Source organism: Microtus pennsylvanicus, chromosome 3, assembly GCF_037038515.1.
Source record: "Microtus pennsylvanicus isolate mMicPen1 chromosome 3, mMicPen1.hap1, whole genome shotgun sequence".
Classification (NCBI taxonomy): Eukaryota; Metazoa; Chordata; class Mammalia; order Rodentia; family Cricetidae; genus Microtus; species Microtus pennsylvanicus.
In genome coordinates, this window is record NC_134581.1 from 42631466 (window position 1) to 42657963 (window position 26498).

General features: G+C 42.6%; 1 protein-coding gene across 3 annotated transcripts in view; it reads right to left on the bottom strand.

The window, feature by feature from the left end:
* The window catches only part of LOC142845791 (glutathione S-transferase A2-like), a 30894-nt gene that overhangs the window by 1700 nt on the left and 2696 nt on the right, over positions 1 to 26498 (bottom strand). For 2 of the 3 annotated variants that reach the window (XM_075965143.1, XM_075965145.1), the window contains exons 2-5: positions 11729 to 11834; positions 8134 to 8185; positions 3501 to 3633; positions 1433 to 1574 (exon numbers count right to left, since the gene is read on the bottom strand). In XM_075965143.1, coding sequence (XP_075821258.1) covers positions 1433 to 1574; positions 3501 to 3633; positions 8134 to 8185; positions 11729 to 11815 — 414 coding nt within the window. In that variant the 5' untranslated portion in view covers positions 11816 to 11834. Of the gene's footprint in view, positions 1 to 1432; positions 1575 to 3500; positions 3634 to 8133; positions 8186 to 11728; positions 11835 to 14062; positions 14083 to 26498 lie in introns of those variants that run through there. The other variant, XM_075965144.1, reaches the window with a different exon arrangement.

Below are 26498 nucleotides of genomic sequence, written 5' to 3' on the forward strand. Positions count from 1 at the left end.
AGGGGGAACTGAGTTGGGGTCTCAGTATCTTTGTAGAGACACGCATGCCAACACCATATGGGGCTAATCTTCCTATCTGATTTTGGCTATTTATTTAACATTTATTTCAACATTTCTGGTTGTGAGAAGATTTAATAATAGCACTGTCTCAGTTACAGTTTATGACATTTACTTAAATATCCCAGCAATATGAAAATCACAGATAACCTAAAGCACAAGCACTGGCTACATCATGAGCTACAAGTAGAGAAGAATTAAAATGCCTTGTGGTCACCTTATCACAGTGTGCACGTCTACAGAGAAAATATATAATGACCACAGTCAGAAACAAAGAAGGCCAGGCATGGTGGGACACACATTTATTCCAGCACTCAAGATGGTGAGGCAGGTGGATTTCTGGGAGCTTGAGGCCAGTCCACAGAAGAGTTCTAGGAGAGCCAGGACTATATAATACAGAAATCCTGTAGTAAAGAAAAGGAAAAGAAGAAGGAAAGAAAAGAAAACAATAAACTACAAAAGGAAGCATCAAACATTCTCAGTAGAGTTTACTGTGTTCCTGAAAATCATGATTTACAAACCAGAGATCATCTAAGCGGTGATGGCTGGACATTGTGTCCTGTGAGACAGGGCCTTGTCTCTAGAGGGCTGTGTGGGGACCTGATGGCTCCTAAATCCCTCACTGCTTCCACAGAGCAGAGGCAGCCATGAGGGAACGTTCGGTGAATTATAAATGGGGTCAAAGTCGGGTCTCTGAGGAATGTGTAGGATCCCTTATCCTCTAGGATCACACCTTTGTTCTCAGCTTTTACTTGACAGAAGATCAAGTCAGTCTGACATGTTCTTGATCATCCTCCAAAGAGAGGCCCTGACTAAGAGAGACACTGCGTGTACACTACACCCCTTCATGTGTGGATGTGCATGGCTCTCCTCCCAAGCCTGCCAGCTGTGACCCTAACTCCTGCAGCCCAGTGTTCCTTTACATCTCTTCATCAGCCTCCTCCTCTCCCCTGCATCACTGTCCTAGGTCAGGTTCTTCTCTGTCTTTGAAGCTCTCTCCTCTTCTCCTGACAGCCGGTGGCTCTCTGGGCCCCCTGCGTGATGTGACAGAATATTTTCCCATCTGTGTTTTTCTGCAGTTTGCCCTGGAATTGAAGCCCAGTGTGTCTGCAGGATCTAGGTCCATCTCTGGTGTGGCTCACCCTTCCACAGATCAGTTCTGGTTATGGCCTTGAACCCTGTTGAATGTGGACCACTAGATTGGCGTGACCATGCGGTGCTCCTTCACAGGCCATTTTTATACAGCATCCTGTGGGCAGGGAGCTGCAAGGGAGGCTCATGGAAGGTCACTGAGGCAGCACCCTGTCCCTCCCAACCTCTGCCTTTCTCTTGTCCTGGGATCGCATTGTCCCTAGAATTCAAACAGCCTACTTACTTTTTCATAGGCAGGCAAATACCGACTTTTGGCTTTGTCTTTTGCCAAGGAGATCTTGGCTTCTCTTTTGTCTGGGAAACATGTTACCACTTGCAGCATCATCTCAGTGAGATCTATAATCCCCTCTGTATACATGTCAATCCTGAAAGACAAAATTATCCATGTGGTCGAGGGTTTTCAGGGATTCACTATTTTGATTTTTAATCTAAAAACCTGAGTGATTTACACTGAAAATTGGTTGCAAACTTACCTGTAGTGGGAATAACACAGATATGAACTTTGTCCCTAGAACATCCTTTTCAACAAAATACATGTTTAGAGTTTTTGTTACACACACATGACCCATCCAAAGTACAAAGAGCACCACTGGCCCATACAGAGACATAGTCATGATAAACTTGGTGACATCCAAAATGATAACCATCAACCAAGTGGTGGTGGTACACGCCTTTAATCCCAGCACTTGGGATTCAGAGGCAGGGGGATCTCTGTGAGTTCGTGGCCAGCCTGGTCTACAAGAACTAGTTCTAGGACAGGCAGCAAAGCTACAGAAAAACCCTGTCTAGAAAAACAAAACAAAACAATCACAAACAAAAGATAATAACTATCAACTCTATAGTAGACAGGCTTTCTCTGTCTCTCTCTGTCTCTCTGTCTCTGTCTGTGTGTGGCTGTGTCTCGCTGTGTCTCTGTCTTGACTGTTTCTGTTTCTGTTGGTCTCTCCTCCGGCCCCCACTTCTACCTGTCCCTCTCTGTCTCCACGCTGTGGTTTTCTCATCTTTCCTTCTGCTGCATGGCCCAGAGTCATTCTAGGTCAGTGTTAGAAGTTTTCCACTTGTTTCTCACAAAGAACATCTGGATGACCTCCACACACTGCTGCTAGATTCTGGCCTTTCTGACATTTGTCAATGTGGCTATTTCTTCATTCATTCCAGCCACAGCACACACAGACACATGCATCCCTTGTTCACACGGTGATTTTGGGAGAGTTTCACTTTCACACTTCCACGCACTTCTGGTGTTGGCCCTGCAAAGGTAGTATTCTGTGTTCCAATGCATCCGTCGCATTCTTAGACTGCTGACACCCTCCGATGTTAGCAGAGTCTGATCCTCACTCCCTCTGACCCCAATCCTGCCACTGTGGCAGCTGCCGCAGGAGGACTGATCTGCTTCCTCCTTATCCAGGGGGAACTCGAGAATATTTCATATAACACGAGCCAGGAGCATCACAAAATGTTCATGCTTTACCTTTGCTGTGCTTCCCTCACCCCTTCATGTATGTTCATGGCTAAAATCATATGCTGTGCTCCTCTTTCATCTTTTATAAAATATCATGGCTGATCTACCATGAGAAAATTATAAATAATGCTGCTACAAGTATTTCTATACAAGCACTGTTACAACCGAATCTCTGTTTCCCATGGACAAATGTGTCCTGCAGTATAGATCATGACTAGCACCACCTTTAGCTCTTGAACAACTGCAATACTCCTATGGTTTATGAGTGAAGGATTTTGTCAAGCAGAGTGGGTCCCAGCATGGGTGGTACAGTCCATAGAACTGCGTTAGTGCTGAGTTAAATGATTCAGGTTATCTTGGGCCTTAGGAACCAATCTCTCTAAGCTTCATTGAGTTGACCAGTAGAACTAGCTGGGAATTCAGATGCTTGCTCTGCACTGTTCCTACTCCTGGGACTCACCCTTCTTTCCCTAGGACTCCTCCTCCAGCCTCAAGCCCTGGGACCTTTGCCCAAAGCTGTTGGCTGAGGTCCAGCACTAAAGCCTTGGGCACCTGGAGTCATGGCTCCCCCATGCTCAGACCCTTGGCCACCATGTTTGCGATTCTGTCCCTGTGCTGTGCAGACAACATCATCCTCGGCTGTAGCCACACTCACCTGCATCTGCCCCATGTGCCCTTCCCTCTCCTCCATGGACTCTTCCATACTTGGCCTAAGTGGTATAACCAGCCTGCTCCTAGACATAAACCCGCCACCCTCTTGCTCATTCATGGAGGGACCCAAATCCTTCCTTTGTTTCCCCTTGGGGTAATAACAGGAAATATACCGTACAGGGCTCTCTCCTTCGCGTCCTTCCCATAGAGGTCGTATTTGGTGGCGATGTAGTTGAGAATGGCTCTGCTCTGTACCAGCGTCATCCCATCAATCTCCACCATGGGCAGCTGTTGAAACATCAAACGCCCATCTGTGAAAGAAGAAAGGAAAAGGTCTTTGAGGTGTCCTAGGCTCACTTCTCAGGAGCAGAAAATTTGTATTGAAGTGTCTGATCATGCAGAGGAAAGATAAATGATTGGCTCTCAGTCTTTCAAGCTGAACCCCACTTACTTTTAGCTTCTGTTTCCTCTCTGTCTCCCCTATCTTCTTTTGGCTTTTGAGCTTCTCACATCCATCTTTATTTCCTATACAGACACATATTATATTTCTAGTGCATGTTTTTATGTCAGTTCATGTCCCTGGATACATGTGGAAGATGAGGAGGGACAGCAGAGGGTCACCATAAAAGCAGAACTAGTATGTTTGACAATCTCATCATCGTCCTGACATTAAGGTGATGTGTGACATTTTCTTATGCAGTGAGCCACTATGAGTTCCTCCAGCCTGTTCTTATGAGGTGATAATGATTTGTCAGTAGCTATGATGAAAACACTCAAGAAAATCATCCCAGATGTTTTTCCTCCTGTGATTTAATCAATGGCCATGTACCTGTGTGGTTATTGGACCTTGTGGGTCTGATATAAGTCAGTGAGAAGAAGTTTGAATGAAATAGCTCACTCTGCTGCAGAAAGAGTGAGAAAACATTTATTCCGAAGCCCCCAGACAAATTCTTGTAGAAATCTGCATCCCACTTTTATCACTGTCTTCATTTTCAGACCCTTCAAGGAGCCCCACCACCTCCATCACATCCCTCTGCCGTTCCTGACTGTTCCCACCTATCACCCACCAACATCACCTTCTGGTAATGTTGAAGGAAGCTGCTTGTTGATTCCCAGCCATTCAGTCCCGAAATAATCACACAGAAACTGTATTAATTAAATCACTGCTCGGCCCATTTGCTCTAGCTTCTTATTGGCTAACTCTTACATATTAATTTAACCTGTCCCTATTAATCTGTGCATCACCATGAGGTTGTGACCTACCAGCAAATTTTCAGCACATCTGTCTTAGGCGGTGGCTCCATTGCTTCTCTCTAACTCCCCCTCCTTTCTCTCAGCATTCTATTTAGTTTCCCCCACCTAGCTCTGTTCCCTTATAGCTCCAATGATATTCACAGCATACAGAGGAGAATCCCACATCATCTCCCCTTTCCTGTTTAAATGTGATGGAAGGTTTTAACTTTTCTTTCTTTTTTTTTTTTTTTCGAGACAGGGTTTCTTTGTGGCTTTGGAGCCTGTCCTGGAACTAGCTCTGTAGACCAGGCTGGTCTCGAACTCACAGAGATCCGCCTGCCTCTGCCTCCCGAGTACTGGGATTAAAGGCATGCGCCACCACCGCCCGGCCAGGTTTTAACTTTAACATAGTAAAATTACATATAACAAAACAGTTATCAAGCAAGAATTACAGTTACAATATTTATATCTACTTTCTCTTTTATAATAACTAAGGAAAACTGTAATTATCAATTCTTCAACTCCATCAAAGACTCCAGATAAATATAATATTACCTAAGCACATTGTAAACAAGTTCCAAAACTCTAGAATTGACAGAGACATCCCACTACCTAGACAGTCACCCAAAGTTGTTTTGTACAATTGGGGCATCCATCTTCAGCCTACAGGCCCATAGTATCCAGCAGACTTTTCCAGGAAGCAGGAATTTCAAAGACAGTCTACCTATATTGGCAATTTCAGTCACTTTCTTTTGTGCCCTGCAGAATGTCTTGCAGACTCTTTCATGAAGCAGTAACCCTGAAGGACCATCTCACCTTTAGGCAAGTTTAGCAGTCATTTCTCTGTGGATACTGCATGTCCAGTTCATCAAGCAGTCCAGGCAAGAGCAGTTTCTCGCCCAAATGGCTAACCAACTCCATAAGGAGCCTCTTCAATGGCCATCTTTCTCTTGAAGTAGATTGGTATTGCCAGGAGCAGATGTGTCTCATTGTCATAAAAAGTCCTAAGTTCTTAAGCACTTTAAATGCCATATTCTGTAGCCTTTCAAAGATGTGAAAGATCCCTATCCACCCGAAATACATCTCTGTACATCTAGAAAATCTAACTAACATGACTACAAGCTTGATTATTATAGATGACTCTCTATTTAATTATACATTCTATTTTTAAATGAGCTACATAAACACAATACCTTAGTCAAGAACAAAAATACATATACACAGCATAACAAAATTAACCTTAAAGTTATATCAATAAACCAAGATCCGTAGCAATGCAAAATATCCAACTCTATAGCATATCCCCCTTTAAATATAAACAAACATTTATAAACAATATTTGAGAATATGGGTCTAGTTGTCCAGACTACTTCCTGCTGATTGGGGCACTATTGGTCAGGTCTTTCATGGTGTATCCTTTGTGCTAGGTTCATCTCAGTCAGCAGTTGGGCAAAGTAATTTTTTGAGGGGTGTCCAAGATGACACCTGGAAGCAATCCACAGATTCTCATCCTCTGTGGAAACAAAAGAAGAACCTCTTTTCCAAAGCAACATATCCTTAGACCCAAATTCTGAAGCCAAGATACCTTTATAATATACATGCTGGTTTAGCTTAGCAGCCTGTACAATGAAATGTCTCTCTGTACTTGGCTCCTTCATAGTCAAAAAAATTAAAGAAAACACAATAATATACATAATCCATATTCTTTGTGAATTTTCTATCTTTATATGGCTTATTTTTCTTTATTCCTTTTAATCTATGACTGACTATATTCTGTCTCTTTAAAGACTTTACTTTTTTAAACCATTTATTTCATTTTTATAACTCTCTATACTCTTTCTTCTCTGTTTCAAGCCTACATATATTTTTTAAACACTGTGGCTCATTTAGAGGTCTTTTATGTCTGAGTATTTCCTATTGTGTATCTGTAATTCTTTACTGTCCAGGAGTGCTTCTTAAAATGCTAAGCCCTTCTTATGAACTTAAGCATTACTTATGAATTACTAGAGGAAATATGGTCCTGCCTGCTTGCTCTACCCAGTTCAGCATGACCAAACTGTTTGCTGCTTCTGAGAGCCATGCACATTTTTAGGCACACAGCCAGTCTATGTTGCCATTAAGCAAGTTGTAGCACTCTGCTCACAGACACCACTCAAATGCTCTGTAGATGGACCTTGTCAGAGTTCATGCTGGCAGCATGGTCCAGAAAGCTGCAGGTTTTTTTTTTTAAAGAAGCTGCGCAGTTTTTACTGCACCCTGCAGTGCCTTGCTCACTATAAGCCCATCTAGAAAAAAAAAATTTGTGGCTACCAAAAGCCATACTGAACTCTGTTCTTTTATGTCTAGAATTCCTTTTTAAGCTTTCTTAGGTTCTTAAGTGAATTTTAGGCACACACCTTTAATTCCAACACTTTGGAGGCAGAGGCAGGCAGACCTCTGTGAGTTCAAGGACAACCTGATCTACAGAGTGAATTCCAGGACAGTCAAAGATACACAGAGAAACCCTGTCTCAAAAAGCCAAAAATTAAAAATAAAAATAAAAGAAATAGAGGTTAAAATAAAGCCATGTAAAGATTAAAAATACACAAAGAGTCTGGATACTGTATGTTATTGTATTGTCTTTAAATTGTTTGATGGCTGAGGAAGGAATAACAGCTGCTACAAGACATTTGTTTATAAATGCTGCTGAATTAATCCAAGATATTTTGAAAATACCTTGAGCTAAAAATTGAAGTCAAAAGATATGTTACTTTGGAGGAGAGGTTTTGCTTTTGTTTCTACAGGAAATGAGGGACTGTGGATTCATTCTGCATTAAGAAATATCAGGTTTGACCAAGGAAGACCACCTGAGAAATCTCCTATAGGAGGAATGGACCAGATGTCTGAGTTCTACATCCAGAACAGTTCAAAGACTGCTGCCTGAGATATTCAAGCCTCACAGGATACTCCAGTCAGGACTTACTCATAATTCTAAATTTTCTTTAGGTCCCCATAAGATTAGCAGCACCCCCAATCAGCAGGAGGTATCCTAAAAAACTATGCCCAAATTCCCAAAAAATGGATTATGTAGGTTTGCCTTTGTTTAGAATGCTGATTACAAGTTGTTGTGGATAATGGTCAGGAGAAAAGCTAAACGAAGGAGATTTGATTTAGAGTTCTTTTTTTATAAAAAGTGGGGAGTGTTGTGGGACAATGGTCTGTACCCTGTCACTTGTATTTTAAATAAATGCTGGTTGGCCAGTAGCCAGGCAGGAAGTGGAGGCGGGGCAATGAGAATTCTGGGAAGAGGACTCAGTCTGCAGTCGTCATCCAGACACAGAGCAAGCATGATGTCACAGCCTTGCTGAAAAGGTTCCAAGCCATGTTGCTAACAGAGACAAGAATTATGGGCTAATATAAGTTAAAAGAGTTAATAAGAAGCCTGAGATAATAGGCAAATCAGTTTATAAGTAATGCAGGCCTCTGTGTGTTTATTTGGGACTAAATGGATGTGGGACCTGGTGGGAGAGAAACATCAGTCAACATGGTAAACTATCTAGTAGGTACCACATGGAGGACATACAGATACTTGGTGTTACCTTTTATTAACTTTTCCAAATCTTCTGAAGTTTCCATTAACTTTTCTTCAAACTGGAAGCAGAAAAAGGAAAGGCATTCTCGTTAGCCCATTCTGTATCGTTGTAGACTTTTGAAATTGAACAATCTGTGTCTGGTAGAACATTCTGTATCACTGGAGATCTTTGAGTTTGAGCTGACTGTGTCTGGTAGAACATTCACAGAAGATAAAACATACACTTGATACAAAGGAGACTGATCATGGTCACTTGGAATTTAGATTAGATCCATCAACAAAAGGGTGTTGAGCACAACAAAAGTACTCAATCTTGTAGTGTTCCCCCACCCTGACCTCACCATCTATGCATAGGCCCTAAGAAAAGAGTGATCTATGCAGGACAGAGGTGACCCATGCCTTTAATCTTAGCACTCAGGAAGCAAAAGCAGGCATGTCTCTCTGAGTTTGAGGCTAGCCTCATCTACAGAGTAAATTCCAGGACAGGCTCCAGAGATCCATTAACAGGATACAGAGAAACCCTGTCTCCAAAAGTGAACAAACAAACAAACAACAAACAAAAAAGAGTGATCTCACTGGAGAACCAGCATTAGAAAGTTGATTTTGAGATTTTGGGCTCTCAGGAAAGCCTGTTAAGTCCAATGAGAATAGAATCGAACTTTCTGTGTCGCATTTCACGGTGCATGGTATGGGCCCATGATTACCTGGGTTTCTTTTCTTCAGGATTTAGTTTTACTAATTTTAATTGTGTGCGTGTCTTTGTGGATGTGTGTCTTGTGTCTATGTATGGTCTTTTACATGTAAATAGAGATTCAGTTGGAGATGGAGTGATGAGCAATTATTAGCTTCAGATGTGGGTGCTGGGAACAGTAGATTGTGTACTGTGGAGGCCCTAAAATCTGGGCCCATTTCCACCTTTTCTGACAGTCAGAGAGTTGGAGGTTGCTCAAATGATCAACAAGTATAATTGCATGTCCAAACGCAGGATGTGATTGCTTGATTCTTTTGACATTAATATAGCTCTATTCAATCATGACAGGTACTTCTGCTCTTTCTTTTGTAACTATGAGGTCACCTAGGGAGGGGCAGCCTTCAGGGTACATGATCTAGGGCAGTTTTGCTACCTAGACATCAGAATACTAATGATCAGATGTCTCAGAGTGTTAAAGTGACTGACTGTTTGAGTTGTCCTTTGTATCATGTTCATAAAGTCTTTTCTTACCTCCCTCCTCCCCCACCCCCATTTACATTGTGTATAAAAGCTATGGAAAAATAAACAGGGGCAAATTTTCAGTAATCACTGGAATACCCGACCACTATTATTCTATGGTTTCTATATTATTAATTTCTATGCATCTTCATAGACTTTACTTATATTTCTAAATTCCCGTGCCCCTACCATGGCAAGAGGTATTTTTGTCGAGGTCGGTCCTTGACAGCCTACATGTGCAATAAGAACTCTAAACGGCCAAGCCATTACTCGAGACCCATATCAAAGGTGCTTACATCCTAGGGTCACTGCAGTATTCTTAAAATATCGGTTTTATGGATGAGTCTTACATGTTTTTGAATGAGGGCACACATACCCAGTGACAATCCACGATGGCCTTTTATATGAGTTCCTGAGATCCAAACACATGTGGTTTAATCTTTAGCAACCTAATCATCTCTCCAGTGGTCTAGAGTACTTTAAACCACACTTTTCCTTTCACAGTTTAAAAAGTTTAAAGAAATTTCTCAATCACGGAAGGTAGAAAGTCAGCTACAACCCTGCGTGGTGAGACAGTGTGCTGACGATCCCATAATCCCACAGATTGGACTGACAGACAATGAAATGACGTCAACAACGTGCACAGCACTCAGAGAGGTGCAGGGAGTGGTGACAGTCATCACAGAGGTGGCTGAACTGTGATGAGCTTGGTGGGTGTGAGGGGGATGATGTCAGTGGCAGCCTGTGGGCACACTGAGATGGAAGGTCCGAGCCAGGGTCTCTAGTCGCCTCTGCCAACTGCCTTCTCAGTCACTATGGACACAGAAGAGGAAGGCTTGTGCAGACAGACGCCCCACCCCCTCCTCATGAGCTGAATCAACAGTTCAGTGGCTTAGAACATCCCCTGAACCACAGAGCTGGTGTACACACACTGGCAACCAACTATTCATGTATTTAAAGAATCCTCCTGGGCTGGCACTAGCATGTCTCAGTTCTTATGCCCTCCTTCATTCAGAAAGGATCAGCTGAAGCGCTTTTCGGTTAGGAATGGAGGTGGATTCCACAGCGGAGGGAAATGACACTGAAGGAGGACGCCAAAGCCACCTTCACAGGACACCACATCATCTTTTACCCTTCCCATTCTGCTCCTGTCTGAGGAGGGCAAGATCTCAGTAGCTTCCAGGACTTCCTCTTAGGAAGTACCAATAGCTGAGCTCCCCTGGAGGGAGCTGGGAAGTGTTTTCCCCAGTGACACCTCTAGAGGGCAGCACCAAGGTCTACAAAAATTTTCTGCTCTAAAGCTGGAAAGAAAACATTTAACCTAGAATGTTGCTTCCACACTCACTTGGACCACTCTCTCACTTCTGAAAGCTCACAGATGTGGGGCCACCTGAAGATGGCACTTCTGTTTTACATCCTACCTATGCCCTCCCGACCAGCCCTGCACCTGGCATTTGAAAGTCTCTACAAACTGATTACTGAGTGTGCTGGACTGCGGCAGGAGGTGTGTCTATCTTCTGTGTCAGGGCTCCCATTAGTCCTGTCTGTCTTTAACTTAACTCTATTTAACGTCTCTTGTATAATTTATTCCTTTTCATAGTTTTTATTTTATAGGAGTGAGGGGGAGGCCGTGTTAAGTAAGGGCTCATGCAGGCCAGAGGCGTGGGCACCCTCTGAGGCTAGAGCAACGGGCGGTTGTGAGCAGCCTGTGTGGGTGCTCTGCAAGGACACCACGGGATTTTGACCTCTGAGACATCACTTCAGTATCCTGTCCCCTTGAAACCATTTTTATCATGGAAATTTCTCGTTCTACTCTGTAAAACTACACACAAGATGCAAAGATCCTCCACCCATCAATCACCAGCTCCAATAGCCCCCAGCTAATGTCCACCGGGTTCATCTCTGCCCATCTTCTCTGTGACTGTGACCTTAATGTCAGAGACATCCAAGGTGTCACATGTCCCTATCACAAATTCACAGTAGTGAATCTCCAGGTGTAAATACTCTTTTTAAAAGAATGGTGTCACACTTCATATCAAAATATCATGCCATGACCTAAAATAATCAATTACTATTGCCTAATTATCAGTATTTAAGTTTCTAATTATGTATGACTCATTATATTACTTGATACCACTCAAATAGTTAATTAACCCAATGAATAATTACTGATACATTTTTCTCCTTAAAACAGTTTTTAAGTGAATGAGGTTTTGGTATAAAGCATAGTAAAGTTATCATTTACATAAATCAGTTCATCTCCTTCTCAGTACATCAAGATTACCATTGAATTTCATTCTGTGTACAGTTTTCCCGGTGTGGAGCCTCTCAGCCTAGAGAATTATTTAGACTTATCTTAGGTCCCGTTCCAGAAGAGCAATGCACAACCTACCTCCACCCCTGCTGCAGCCAGGAGCCACCTGATGCACTCCATTTTGCCACGGCCAATGTAGTAGTAAAGCACGGGCTTCCCAGCCATGGCTGCAGCTGTGGTGTCACTGTGAATGGAAAAGCAAAGAGATCAATCCTGGGAGACTGCACTCTGGGATATGGTCAGTAATACAGCACTAGGGAAGGGCCGTCTGCCTCCTTTTGCAGGGGCCCAGGAAGGTCTAATGACTAATTTCTCACCCAGAAAGTAGAGCCATCATGGAGGGGATGAGACAAAGTCCCCCCCAGTCTTTTGGCTCCTGGGCTGCTCAATTCAGAAGCTTTGATGGCTTCATGTCACCCTGGCTGTGCCAAACCCTTGTTCTCCCCACAGGAGAAGGGCCCATCTCTTGGTTGCATGTTGTTTCCCCTTGCTAGACTGGATCCTGTTCTATGGTCCAGAAGGTGGTAGTTGATGCATCGACTTCATATCACAGGGAGTCACTGCCTTTGGTGCACAGCACATAACGGGCAGTTGCTCATGTGAACTGCATGTAATCACCACAGAGTTTGCAGGTGAGGAGCTGCCCCTGATTCCAGTCTACAGGAGAGATAGATGTGCAGACAGTCACGTGATGAGGAAACCCTGGTGAGTGCAGCTCAGTTCCTGCACAGGGAACCCACATACTGGGTCCTGCTGCTCAGTAGGCTGTAAGTCAACATCATGAGTCATGAGCAGTGTCTTCAACTTGTGATGTGATAGGAAATTTCAGAGTCTGCCTTTTAAAAACACTCTACTTGTGTGTGTGTGTGCATACACGAGTGTGTGCATTTGTATGTATAAGTATGTGTGTGTGTGTGTGTGTGTGTGTGTGTGTGTGTGTGTGTGTGTGTGAAATGCCCATGGCTAAAGTGGCTAGAAGGCTAGAAGAAGACATCAGGTCTCCAGGGCTGTGGGCTCCTCCCACCAGTTCAGCATCACCAGACCTCAGCAACATTCTGACACCTCAGTTCTGACCCCTCAGACATCGGCCTCTCTGCTCTCAGATCACAGCTGCTTCTCTTGGGCACCTGGCAGTTTCCTACAGCACTGTATAATGCTCTGTTCTTTTTGTCTTTCTGTTTGCTTTTTTCTGTTTTGTCCGTGAACTCTCCTTTGCCCTGGAATGTCCAATACTGGGACTTCACAGGGACTCTGAAATGCTGAGGCTTTCAGATCCCTCCCCGTACTGCAGAACCTCTAACCTCCAGGTTTTAGAGCTGCACACTGTCTCAGAGTCCTCTGGTCTTCTCCAGATTAGTGATGAACGCTTTGAACCTTAGCATAGGGTTGGCCGCATAACGGCTGAGGGTCAGAGTTTAGGTTTAACCTCGTTCCTCTACAGACTCATTTCTTCCTGCCATGTCTTCCTACAGAATTTTAAACTGTTTTCTGGTGTCACATGCATTTCCTCATACACACAGCAGTGATCACAGAAGAAATACGCAAACAACATTCTCTCTGGTGTACGATGCAAGGTTCAGTCTACATTACTCGGACATTTCATGGTTCAATAGTTCAAGATTCACACTTTTTTTTCATTCTCTTTCTTGGGATTACCATCTAAAAACAGGTTGTGTTGTTTGTAATTAAATAATAGTAACAATTAAAGTAACAAATCCTAAGTATAAAACCTGCTACTCTCCTATTTACATGGAATCATCAAAGCAATCAGAATCCACAGGACACAAACAAATGGGGTAGAAATCCAAACTGGGGAAGGAAGGGCTTTGGGAGGGAGGCCTGGGAGAGTCTGGGTGAATTCAAGTTCTCAAGTGAGAGGAATCTGCACGTTCTCTGTGAGACTGGAACACAGTTCAAGAGAAGAACGTATTGATCTCAGGTTTGCCTGAGAGCACAATCCAGGTCTACTTCTCACTGTCCCAAATCCATGTATTTAGATTCCCTTGTGAATACCTTAAACCCCATTCTTTAGCTCAGTGACACTGGAGGAGGAGGAGAAAGGAAGGGACAGAAGAAGGGAAGAATGAAGACCAGGACAGAGAAATGAGGGAGACATGGCTAAGGAGGAATGGAGGAGGGACAGATGACAGAAAGAGAGAAGGAAGAGAGGAGGAGAAATAGCTTGCTATTCAACATTCTGTAACAAAATAATTCATATGAACCAGAATCAAATGCAAGTAAAGTAATGGTACTGAGCAGTGAATATGATAAAAGTATATATATAAGGTGAAATTGCATAATAAAACCAGCTCCTTTGTACAATTAATGCATGCTAAATAGAACCTGGAAAAGCTGTTTTCTATTGACACACACATGGAACTTGTTACAGAGGTTATAAGAGCGAGAACTGACCTAGTGAGAGTCCAAATGGCTGCTCTGCTCAGCTCCCCAACTCCTGTTCCAGATGAGTGTGGGAGCTACTTTAGTAAGTTGACCATTCTTATCAAGAGGGTGGGGACCAATAGGGAGCAGCCACTCCCACTGACTCCCACTGAGTTCAGTATCCAGAGTTTCATGATAGACTGACAAATCACGGAGGGGCTCGCAAGTCACCACCCTCTCAGAAAGATCTGGATCATTGAATGTTTAAAATTGATTTAATGCTCCTGTGCCTCTAAGTGACCTCTCATTGTGTGTTCCTGTGAAGAACGCTAATGAAGCACGTTGCTCAGGACAGAAGAAACAAGGGAGGGGGACTGAGCTAGAAGCATGAATGGTGTCACAGAGTCAACAACGGAACCCTCAGCTATGATAAGATGTGACTTACATCTACTGAATTTGGGGAAAGTTTGTGAATTAGCCTTAAATTACACAATTAACACATTGCCTCACTTCAAGGGTAAGTTGAAGTTCAGGTTACAATGTCCCCTGCTTATTGTATCTGATGAGAATGCTAATGTCCTGTAATAGAATAATTGTCTCAACCTTTGTCCTGTTTTAATCAGGAACTGAAGGGCAGAAAGGAATTTCACAATTCACACTTAACTTCACCTGACTGACCATCAACACACTGTCCCAGCATGCTCTGGGTCTCTGTGCATCTGTGCATCCCTGCAGTTCCTGCTGTGGGGAAGCTGTCATGTCACCATTAGCAATGGCATTACAAGACACTGCCAAGTTCACACTCAGGGATCTTATCCACAAACAAGGATTTCTGTCACTGACTTCACTCACAGACCCACAAGTTCACTTGATTATAACTTTAGTTATAATCAATGGTTCATAGGTCTCGGGTTATTAATCATTGTACGCTGACCTCTGTGGCTTCAGAGATGCGTGTCACTGCCCGAGTCTGCACACCCTCCAGTGTCCAGGGCTGGCCCCTTTGTATCCTGGTGTGCACTGCTAATTTCTCCTCAGCTGTAGAATCTGCTCCACTGCTCTACAAACAGCTGGCAAAGCAGCAGTGCTGCCCTCCAGGGTGATGCGCATGTGCACAGCACAGGGTCTCATGTCCGTGTGTCAGTCAGTTCCAGGGAAGAGTTGTGTCTAACACTGCTCATGAAAGAGTCCATGTCACAGGCAGCGAGCTCGTAACTGAGGAAGAAAGAAAACCTGTGGGGAAGGCGAGTGTCCAGGAGAGCACTGTGGAGACTTGCTGGGGAGAACTGGAGATCTCAAGTGCACAGCATCAAGAGCACTGCTGAGGGTGCTGTTGCCTCTAAAGTGAGTCCATTGTCCCAGCCCTCGGCTGCCTGGCTGTGGTGCCATGTTCCTGGGTCCATGTCCCGTTCTCCTAGCCTGCCTGCACTTTAGTCTTTCTGCAGCCCAGGCTCTGCACTCACCATTGCTTCAGCTGGGCCTGCTCCTCTCCATCCACATGCTGGGCTCCCACATCAGGTCCCTGTCCAGACAGCACGAAGCCCTGAGCAAGGAGCTCTCCAGGGCTTGGTTATAAATTCCCAAGGCTGGCCAAGTGTGCAGCACACTGGAAAGCCTCTGTGAGTGTGTGAACACCTTTCCTTTAGTGTTTGAAATGTGTCACTGTGTGCAGGTGTAGAAAGGACATTCTATTGGCCCATCATGTCCCACCTCTGAAATAACAAATGTAAAAGTTCTTTGATACAAATCCTAAACTTTATTTCTAATAAAAATGGAGCACGTTCTACAAATGCATCTTTGAAATAACTTTCTCTGGAGAAAAGTTTACAGGGCTGGGAGTGCGGCTTGGAGGTAATATTTGTTCTGGCATGCTCCTAACGGTCCGGGCTAGAGCCAACATGGAAAAGATCAAAGCATAGCACCCCCAAATACTCTTTCCCTGTGACAGTTATTTGGACACCAACACCCTTGTGTCATCTCTCTGAGGCTGTCTCTCTTTGCCTCTTAAGCATTTGTGTGAAGAGTGTTAGCCATGCTTTAGAAGCATGTCTTGGGCCTTGGTGACAGTCCAACAATCGAAGGCTTTCTCAGAAGACGTGGATGAAAGGACAAAAGGAACCTAGTTTTGTGACCTTGCTCAGGAGTGGACTTGGCAAGGCCAGCCTGGGGAGGAGACCTGGACCTCAAAGGAGTCTAGATTTTGGTTTCTGGGAATGTGGCTGCTCCTCCTGAAGAGACTTGAGTTTCAGTCCCAAGGCCACTGTGTGCTCTGTCTCTAATTCCCTTGAGAAACCCTGTGTTCCCTTTGTGCACTTTATTGACTAGCCTTCTGCTGACTTTGCCCCATTTTTCCCTGAACAATAGTATAAAAGATGCTGTACTTTTTAATAAACTTCCTTGGCTTAAGACATAGCTTGTGTAAGACTTTCCCCATCTAAACTTACCTGTCTCTTTTCCTTCTGATCCCCTCATGCTCTGTCTCAAGAACCCGGTCACTGAAGAATGACCACAGGCTCAGTACAGGCCTTCCTTGTTGTTTTCTGATAAATTGAGTGAACTCATTTTTTTTTTTGTAAAATGAAGCAAATCAATATTGTTTTTTTTTTCTCAACATATGATTTCCCACAGGGTCATATGAAATAGAAAGTAGTTTGAGTCTTCTTTCTACAGTAAAGCTATTCTAGACTCATATGTATTTCTTCCCAGCCAGGACCTCTGCTGTTTCTCCAAAGATTTCTATTTTGTTCCTTTTCTTTCTTTCTCTGCTTAGTTCACATACAGTGGTTTGCCTGCCTGTATGCCTGTGCCCTGACATGTGCCTGTTGCCCAGAGAGGAGGGCTTCAGATACCCTGAAGCTGGAGTTACACCTTGTCAATGCTGGAAAGTAAACGAGTCCTCTTCTGAACGAGTGCCCTTAACTACTGAGCTGTCTGTCCTGATAGAAGGGAGCTGATGAACAACAGTGGCAGGTGCCTGTAACCTCAGCCCCTGGCCAGCAGAAGCAGAAGGGGTCAATCAAGGTCATCTGATCTGTATAAGGAGTTCCAGGCCACCTAGGAATACAGAGGGAAACTCTGAATTATTTGATTTGAAAGAACATGACCCCAAAAGGGAGTGGCACTATTAAGGAGGTCGGCCTTGTTGGCGAAAGTGTGTCACTGTGGAGGTGGGCTTTGAGGCCTCATATGCGCTCAAGATACAGCCTAGTATTTCATCCCACTTCCTGTTGCCTGCAAGCCAACACGTAGGATACTCGGCTACTTCTCTAGCTCTGTGTCTGCCGCATGTCACCGTGTTGCACCATGACGATAACAGACTAAACCTCTGAAAAGGTAAGGCAGCCCAATTCAATGCTTTTCCCTTACAGGTATTGCCGTGGTCATGTTGGTGTCTACAGCAGTAGAAACCCTAACTAAGACACTGTCCCTAAAGTAAATCTACAGAAGTAACCAATTAGAAATGGGGTCAGAGAGATTGCTGCTCTGGAGGATGGGAGTTGGTTCTCAGCATCCAGGAGGCTCACAACTATCCAACTCCATCTGCAGAAGATCCAATGCCTCCTTCTGCTTCTGTGAGAACTGCATATACAATCAACATATATACACGAAGACATGCACACATGAAATAATAATAATAATGATGATGATGATAATAATAAACCAAGGGTGGAAAAGAAGGCATAGGATAGAGAAGAGTGGGAGAGCGTGTGGGAAGGTATAGCCTCAACTTCCTGTACCACAAAACAAAATGAAAGGAACATCCAGTATGGCACAGGATTGACTTTGCTGTACGTAAATCCAGTTGGCTCAGTGTCTTACTCTGCATGGTGAAGAGTTGGGAACTCTGAGTTCAAGGCTCAACTGCTCACTAACTTCGGCTTGCCAACTTATCTCTGAGATACAGTTGTGCTTTATGGCACTCAACTCCCTCGGGGCAGCTGTGATTAGGGTACATTGTGTGTATAATTCTCATGAACAGAGAGGAATTGCCTATGTCCACAGGCTGCGGGAATCTCAGTACTGGGCCCATAAGAAGGGCAGTGGAGTGAGCAGATCTTGGAGTCAGGGAGTGCTGAAAGTTCTGGAAGAGTCCAGTCAGGCAGAATTTTACCAAAGAAGCACTTGAGTCTTGATAGGTATTTATTAGTCAAAAGGCAATCCAAAGCAAACAGTGTGCCAAATTAAAAAAGATATTGGAACTCAAAGTCCCAAATCATTAGCATCAGGTGTCCTTCAAATTCAGTAAATGAGCCCAGAGATGACAGCCCATCTCGATGAAGCAAGAGGCCACAGTACCAAAGTTAATGTGGGCCCTTAAAGGGACAGGCTGAAGCCAGGTGTGGGAAACACTAGATGTTTGGTGGAAGGGAGCCTAGAAACTTTGTTGGTTTTTTTTTTTTTTTTTGAAGATTTAACAAATTAGAGAATCTTTGCACATTTCTGAATTTTATTTGCATTTTTTTTTTTTTTGAGACAGGGCCTTACTACATAGCCCTGGCTGTGTGACTTTTATTTTTATCAAAGTCTGAGTGTCACCAAATGTCACCAAAAGACAGCTGCAGCAGCTATGACTCTTCCAAGCCGTCTATGGAACTTCCCACAGTCTAAATGGTGAACCTGCCATCAATCCCCGACTCCACCCACAGACATGGCTGAACACAGTGATGTTTGTCCAGAAAAATCTCTGAGTTTCTCTGAGTTGAGGACATCCCTGTGGGCTTCTCCTCTCCCACTTCAATGTGTTTTAACCCATCTCTTACTCCTCATCCTTCAGCTTCTCTTCAACAGAGACCCACACTGTTCTCTGACCCCTCAGAATCCTCTAAGCACATTCCCTGATGCTGTTTGCCTGTAGATGTGGTACCTGAGATGCTTCCACTTGCAAGTATCAGAAAACTCAAAATATCTTCGTACGAAGGATCAGCCATCAGCAGTGACTACAGAAATCTGGATTTGGTTAACTTGTCAGTATGGTGATATTATCAATGACCCTAGAAAGTCTGGGCTACTCTGTCATGTCTGCAGTGGGGTAGAACTATGCAGATGTCCCCTGCCTCACAAGGTCCTAAACCCTCTCTATTCCCTGTCCCTCTATGAGAACATGTGGTCCCACCCAGGGCCCCAGTCACCATTGTTCTGTGGGGAGAAATCCTCTCTCCCAGCTCTCAGTGCTTCTGTGGTCTCTCTAGCTGAATGGAGGAAACCAGAAAATACAGTGACCAGAGAAAATCAGAAACCTAAAGAAAAAAAAAAACCCAAGCGAACAAACAATAACAACAAAAAAACAAACAAACTTGAAAATAACAAGGGACACGTTGACAGCAGATATTAATGAAATCCAGAAAAGCATAAGAAAATACTTTAAGTACCTTTAAGCCAGTAAATTGGAAATTTTAAGATAAATGGATGAATTTCTAAAAGCACAGGTTGTGGCAAAATTAAGCTAAGAAGAAAAGTCCTTAAACTGATTCATAACCAGCAGCAAGACTGAAGCAGTAATAATAAGTCTCCTAATAAAACATGCCCAGAGCCAGATGAAGTCACTGCAGAAGTCTACCGTACTTAAGGAGAACTGACACCCGATGACCAAATTGTTAAACGAGTAGAAGAGGAAGAGAGGTTTCCAAACTCATTTTATGATGCACTATTTCCCTGACACCAAAGCCCAGGTAAAGACACAAGCAGTCACCAAGGGTTTCTCTTTCCTCACATTGTCACCAGCCATTTACTTTTATACTTATGTGTTTACATGTGAGTGTGCACACGTGTATGCATGTCACAGTGCATACATAAATGTCAGAGGGCAACTGAGTGGAGTTGATTCTCCCTTCCACTCTGTGGAATCAGGGATTTAATTCCGTTGGTGAGTCTGGCAGACGATGCCGTTACCCAGTGAGTCATTTTATGACACCTTCACCAGTATTCACTTTGAGATCTTTCTTTTAAAGTTTAAGTAAAATATAATTACATCATTCTCCACTCTCTTTCCTCCCTACTATCTCTCCGGTGTTCACCCCCCCCCCCAATCTCTAAAAAATTCACTGTTTCCTTTTCTTTAATCTGTGTTATATATACAAATAAACATAATATGTTCTGCTGATTCTGTCTAGTGTTATCTGCATGTGTGTTTCTTGGGTTGACCCCTTGGTATAGGATCCAATCAAGGGGCTCATCCCTGAGAAAGCCTAATTCCTTCTCAACAGTTGCTAATTGCTTGTAGCACTTTATGGGTGTGACCCATAAGATTTCCTTCATCTATACTGGTGTTGGAATTGCTCAGGTCTTGTTCGGGCAGCCATGTTGAGATTTTATGGGTGTAGCATTCCTGTCATAGAAGGCACAATTTCCCAGCAGACTTCTGTCTGTTTGGCTCTTATAATCCTTCTGCTTCTTTTCCATGGAGTACACTGAGCCTTAGTTGTGGGAGCTGTGTTGTAGATTATCAGTTGGGCCTATGTATTCAGTCAGTTATTCTCTGCATTTTGACCATTTGTGACTTTCTGTTATGGTTCCCAACTACTTCAAATAGATGCTTCATTCATGAGGTAATGCTGTGGGGACTCCTTCAGCCAAAAACCTTTAAAATACTGGCCCACTTTGGGTGTGGTCACATGTACTATACATACAGATGTAAAAACATATGTGGCCCTTTGGCTGCTGGATTCTGTTTTTGTTCCCCACTCATGCAGAGGACAGCTGATCTGTGAGTCTACCCCTAAATGAAGAAACCATTATTACACTCCATTCTGAACTAGTGTGTTACTATTTTATTATAATCTACTACAAGGTGATGTTATACCTACTTGTATAATTTCTTAGCATAGATTTCCATTAAGCCATAACATGGTAGTTATTTGATTTTGTTAGGTGCATATAAAAGAGTAAAAAATATATTTTTTTTATCACCATCTCTTCCATGAGAGCTATCTGTGGTTATAAGAATAAGTATTTAGAATGCAGTTAGGAGTTATACCGAATTAGGAAGATGGTAGTAGTATATTTTCATCTAAGACCCCTGGCTTCGCTAGTCCTGATGGTTGGTTGATTCTCTCCGTATTAGGCATCATTTCCCTCTTGTTGATCAAGGCATAAGTCCAATTAGATAGCTGTTGGTAACTGTCAAGATATGAACTTTGGGTCTATCTTGCCATGCTGGTTGTTGTTTGGGGACATGGGCATCACAGCGAGGTAGGGCTATTGGTCGTCTTTCTCCCCTGGCAGCTTGCACAGTCCCAGCTGGTGTTATGGAAGTGAGTCCTCAGCGGGGAGGCTTTCAGGGAAGTCCCAGCTTGAATCCTCCAAGTCCTGTGTCAGAAGTGTGTGGTGTCTTTAGCCATGGGCCCTTACCTTCAAGGACAATATTATAGCCTATATTGTTTGGAGGAATTTATGTGGGATTCCCCTCTGTATGCTATGAATATGCTGTATTGCCATTGGTTAATAAAAACCTGCTTTCAGTCAATGGCTTAAAAGAATATAGTCAGGCTGGAAAAGATACATAGAGACAGTCAGCAGAGTCAGTGAGATGCCATGTAACCACCAGAGGAGAAAGACACAAGCTGCCAGCTGGAAACTTGCCCTTATACCACGAGGCTTGTGATTAAATATAAAATAATAGAAATGGGTTAATTTAAGATGTAAGATCTAGCTATAAATACAACTAAACATTTGACCAAACAGTATTGCAAATAATATAGTTTCTTGTAATTATTTCAGGTCTGAGCAGGCGGGAACAAATAAACAGCCTCCGCCAACAAAATGGATGTCAGATATGAGTGGCCAGAAACAAACAGGCTATGCCAACAAAAAGTCTCTTTCACTTCTCTGGCCAACAACTCAAAAGGGAGTGTCTCATACTTGGTAGTGAGAATTTTAGTACATAGTCTGTGACTTTATGGGAAACATTATTATCCCAAGTGGCATAACTCCGTTGAAAATATACAGTTACAAATACCTTATATATTGTGTTAGTTAGGGTTTCTGTTGCTGTGATAAACACTATGGTCATAAGAAACTTGGAAGAAAAGGGTTTACTTCATCCTACAGCTTGTAGTCCATCACCCAAGGAAGTCAGTATAGGAACTCAAGGCAGGAGCCTAGAGGCAGGACTGAAGCAGAGGCCATGGAGAATTGCTGGTTACAGGCTGGCTCCTGCAGGCTTCTTCAGTCTGCTTTCTTATACACCCAGAACCACCTTCCCATAGGTGCCACCACTTACAATGGGCTGGGTATTTTACATCAATTACTAATTAGGAAAATGTTCTATAGGTGTGCCTACAAGCCATGGTATGTGGCGGGGGGGGGGGGGTTTATTCTCAGTTAAGATTCCCTCTTCCTAAATAACTCCGGATTTGTCAAGTTGGCATAAAAGTAGCCAGCATATATGTGTAATTTTAGGCAAATATAAAATAATTCTTTATGACTTTTTTCACATATTAATGATTTGTTCCTCTCCCATTCCTTATATATTGTATTTCCTCCCCCTCTACATTCCACCTTTCCCCATTTCCCCATTCATATCATTTTTTTTTTTTGAGACAAGGTTTCTCTGTGTAACAGTTCTGACTCTCCTGGAACTTGGTTGGTAGACCAAACTGGCCTCAGATTCATTGAGATCTGTCTGCCTCTGCCTCCTTAGTACTGGGATTAAAAGCATGCACCGCCACCACCCGACTCTTTTCATATCATTTGTATCTTGCTATTCTCCTGTCTAGTGGCCCCCTGGCAGAATTCTGTGAGTCCAGGTGGGCCAGGGCTTTTTAAAAATGAATTTTCAAAGCTCCATGGAAGCAGGAGCTGATCCAGTCCCAGGACATTGGCTGACCAGGACTGAGCCAGTGACCTGGTCCAGAGCAGACCTGAGACAGCAAACTCTACCAGAACAGGTACAGGGGTGTAACTGCTGAGCAAGTGAGCCAGAGCCAGAGACTGCTGAGGGTCCGGATGTGAATCTGGGATCTTCAAGGGGGTAGAACTAAGTCAGGACTCCTATGTGTATGGGTGTGAATCTAGGACTTCCGAGGAACTAGGCCTGAGCCAGGTCCTCTGTGGGCTTGTGCACACCTGAGCCTAGGAACTCCAGGGGATAGACCAGAGCCAGAGACCTTTGCAGGACAAACCCTAAGCCAGGGACCTATGCAGGAATGGATTCAGACCAGCGACATTGACAGAAACAGGTCTGAGCCAACAACTTAGGCTAGAACAGGCCTGAGACAGCTAACTCCAAGGGAGCGGAACAAAGCCCAGGAGTGCTGGGCGATCTCCAGGAACACTGAGTGACCAATGGGGTAACTAGAACCATGGCACTGACTGTACCACGAGGAACCACCATCTGAGCCTTGGATTCACTGGCACCTAGAAGATTAATCAACAGAATCACAGACAGCCCCAACCACATCTATTAGAGGAAAAGATGAGTAGAAAAGGTAAGAACACACGCAACACCACAAAGAGCAACATGACACCAGTAAAACCTAAAAACCCTACAACAGCAAGACCTGAACAACCAAATATAGATGAAGCAGAAGAAAATGACCTAAAAAATAACTTCAGGAGTATATTTGAAACTCTTAAAGAGGAAATGAGAAATTCACCTTAAAAATGGAGGAAAAGACAAAAAAATTGGAAGACATAAGCAAATCACTTAGAGAAAACCAAGAAGAAGCAAACAAACATATGAAAGAAGCTATTCAAGACTTGAAAACTGAAATAGAGACAATGAAGAAAACACAAGCCAAGGGAATCATAGAAACAGAAACCATGACAAAACAACCAGGAACCACAAACACAAGCATAAACAGCAGAATATAAGAGATGGAGGAGAGAATCTCAAACACTGAAGATACAGTAGAGAAAATAGACTTATCAGTCAAAGAAAATATTAAATCTAACAAAAGCTTGACGCAAAATATTCAGGAAATATGGGACACCATGAAAAGGCCAAATCTAAGAATAATAGGTAAAAAAAGAAAGAGAAGTTCAACTCAAAACCACAGAAAATATATTTAACAAAATCATAGAAGAAAACTTTCCCAACCTAAAGAGAAATATGCCTATGAAGATACAAGAAGCTTATAGAACACCAAACAGACTGGATCAAAAGAAAAGTCCCCTCATGACATAATAATCAAATCACTAAACCTACAGAATAAAGAAAGAATATTAAAAGCTGCAAAGGAAAAAGGCAAAGTAATATGCAAAGGCAGACCTATTAAAATCACACCTTTCTCATTAGAGACAATGAAAGTCAGAAGGTCATGGTCAAGCATTATGCAGACACTAAGAGACCATGGACTACTATACCCAGCAAAATTTTCAATCACCATAGAAGTGATTTAACCAAAACCCAGCCCTATACAAAATACTAGAAGGAAAAGTCCAACCCAAGGAAGATGGCTACACCAACAAAAACACAGACAATTGATAATCTCATAGCAGCAAATCCCAAAGAAAGGAAAAATGCACAAATTAATATCACCAATGATGAAAACTAAATTAACAGGAGATAGCAATCACTGGTCATTAATATCCCTTAATATAAATGAACACAACTCACCTATAAAAAGGAACAGGTTAACAGATTGGATGCAAAAACAGAATCTATCCTTCTTCTGCATACAAGAAACATATCTCAACTTTAAGAACACTTATTGTCAGCCAGGCGGTGGTGGCGCACGCCTTTAATCCCAACACTCAGGAGGCAGAGGCAGGCGGATCTCTGTGAGTTCGAGGCCAGCCTGGTCTACAAGAGCTAGTTCCAGGACAGGAATCAAAAGCTACGGAGAAACCCTGTCTCAAAAATCCAAAAAAAAAAAAAAAAGAACACATATTGTCTCAGAGTAAAGGGTTGGAAAAAAATATGCCAATAAAATGGACCTAAGAAACAAGCAGGTGTAACTATCTTAGTATCTAACAAAATAGACTTCAAACTAAAATCAGTCAAAAGAGACAAAGAAGGACATTTCATATTAGTCACAGGAAAAATCCATCAAGAGGAAATCTCAATATTGAATATCTATGCCCCAAATACAAGGGTGCCCTCATATGTAAAAGAAACACTTCTAAAGCTTAAATCATACATTAACCCAATAATGGGAAACTTCAACACTCCACTGGACAGGTCAGTTAGACAAAAAAAATGGACAGAGAAATAAGGGAACTAACAGATGTTATGATTCAAATGGACTTAACAGACATCTGTAGAATATTCCATCCAAACAGATAAGAATGTACCTTCTTCTCAGCACCTCATGGAACCTTCTCAAAAACTGACCACATACTGGGTAACAAAACAAACCTCAACAAATATAAAAAATTGGAAAATCCCATGTATCTTATCAGATCACCATGGTTTAAAACTAGAAAACAACAGCAATACTAATTCCAGAAAACCCACAAACACATGGAAATTAAACAATGCTCACCTGAATCATCAATGGGTCAAGGAAGAAATAAGGGGAAAAAATAAAGACTTCCTAAAATTCAACGAAAATGAACACACAACATACCCAAATTTATGGGACACAATGAAAGCAGTGTTAAGTTCATAGCATTAAATGCCAACATAAAGAAGCTGGAAAAATCCCATACTAGTGAATTAACAGAACATTTGAAAACTTTAGAGCAAAAAGAAGCAAACTCACCCAAGAGAACTAGACAACAGGAAATAATAAAATTGAGAGCTAAAATCAACAAAACAAAAACAAAGAAAACAATACAAAGAATCAATGAGACAAAGAGTTGGTTCTTCGAGAAAATCAACAAAACAGAGAGAGAATATCCAAATTAACAAAATCAGAAATGAAAAGGGAGACATAACAACAGACAGGGAGAAAATACAGAGGATCATCATGTCATATTTTGAAAACCTGTACTCCACAAAACTGGAAAACTTAAAGGAAATGGACAACTTTCTGAATAAATATCACTTACCAAAATTAAATCAAGACCAGATAAACAAATTAAACAGACCCATAACTGATGAAAAAATAGAAACGGTCATCAAAAGTCTCCCAACCAAAAAAAAAAAAAAAGCCCAGGACCAGATGGTTTCAGCTCAGAATTCTACAAGATTTTCAAAGAAGAACTAATACCAAAATTCCTCAAACTGTTCCACACAATAAAACAGAAGGACCAGTGCCAAACTCTTTCTATGAGGCTACACCTGACACCCAAACCACAGAAAACATTACTAAGAAAGAAAATTACAGACCAATCTCACTCATGAACATTGATGCAAAAATACTAAATAAAATAATGGCAAATCAAATCCAAGAACACAACAGAACCATCATCCACCATGATGAAAGTGGCTTCACCCCAGAGATGCAGGGATGGTTCAACATACGAAAATCTGTCAACGTAATCCACCATATAAACAAACTGAAAAATAAAAACCACATAATCATCTCATTAGATGCTGAAAAATCTTTGGACAAAATACAACATCTCTTCATGATAAAGGCCT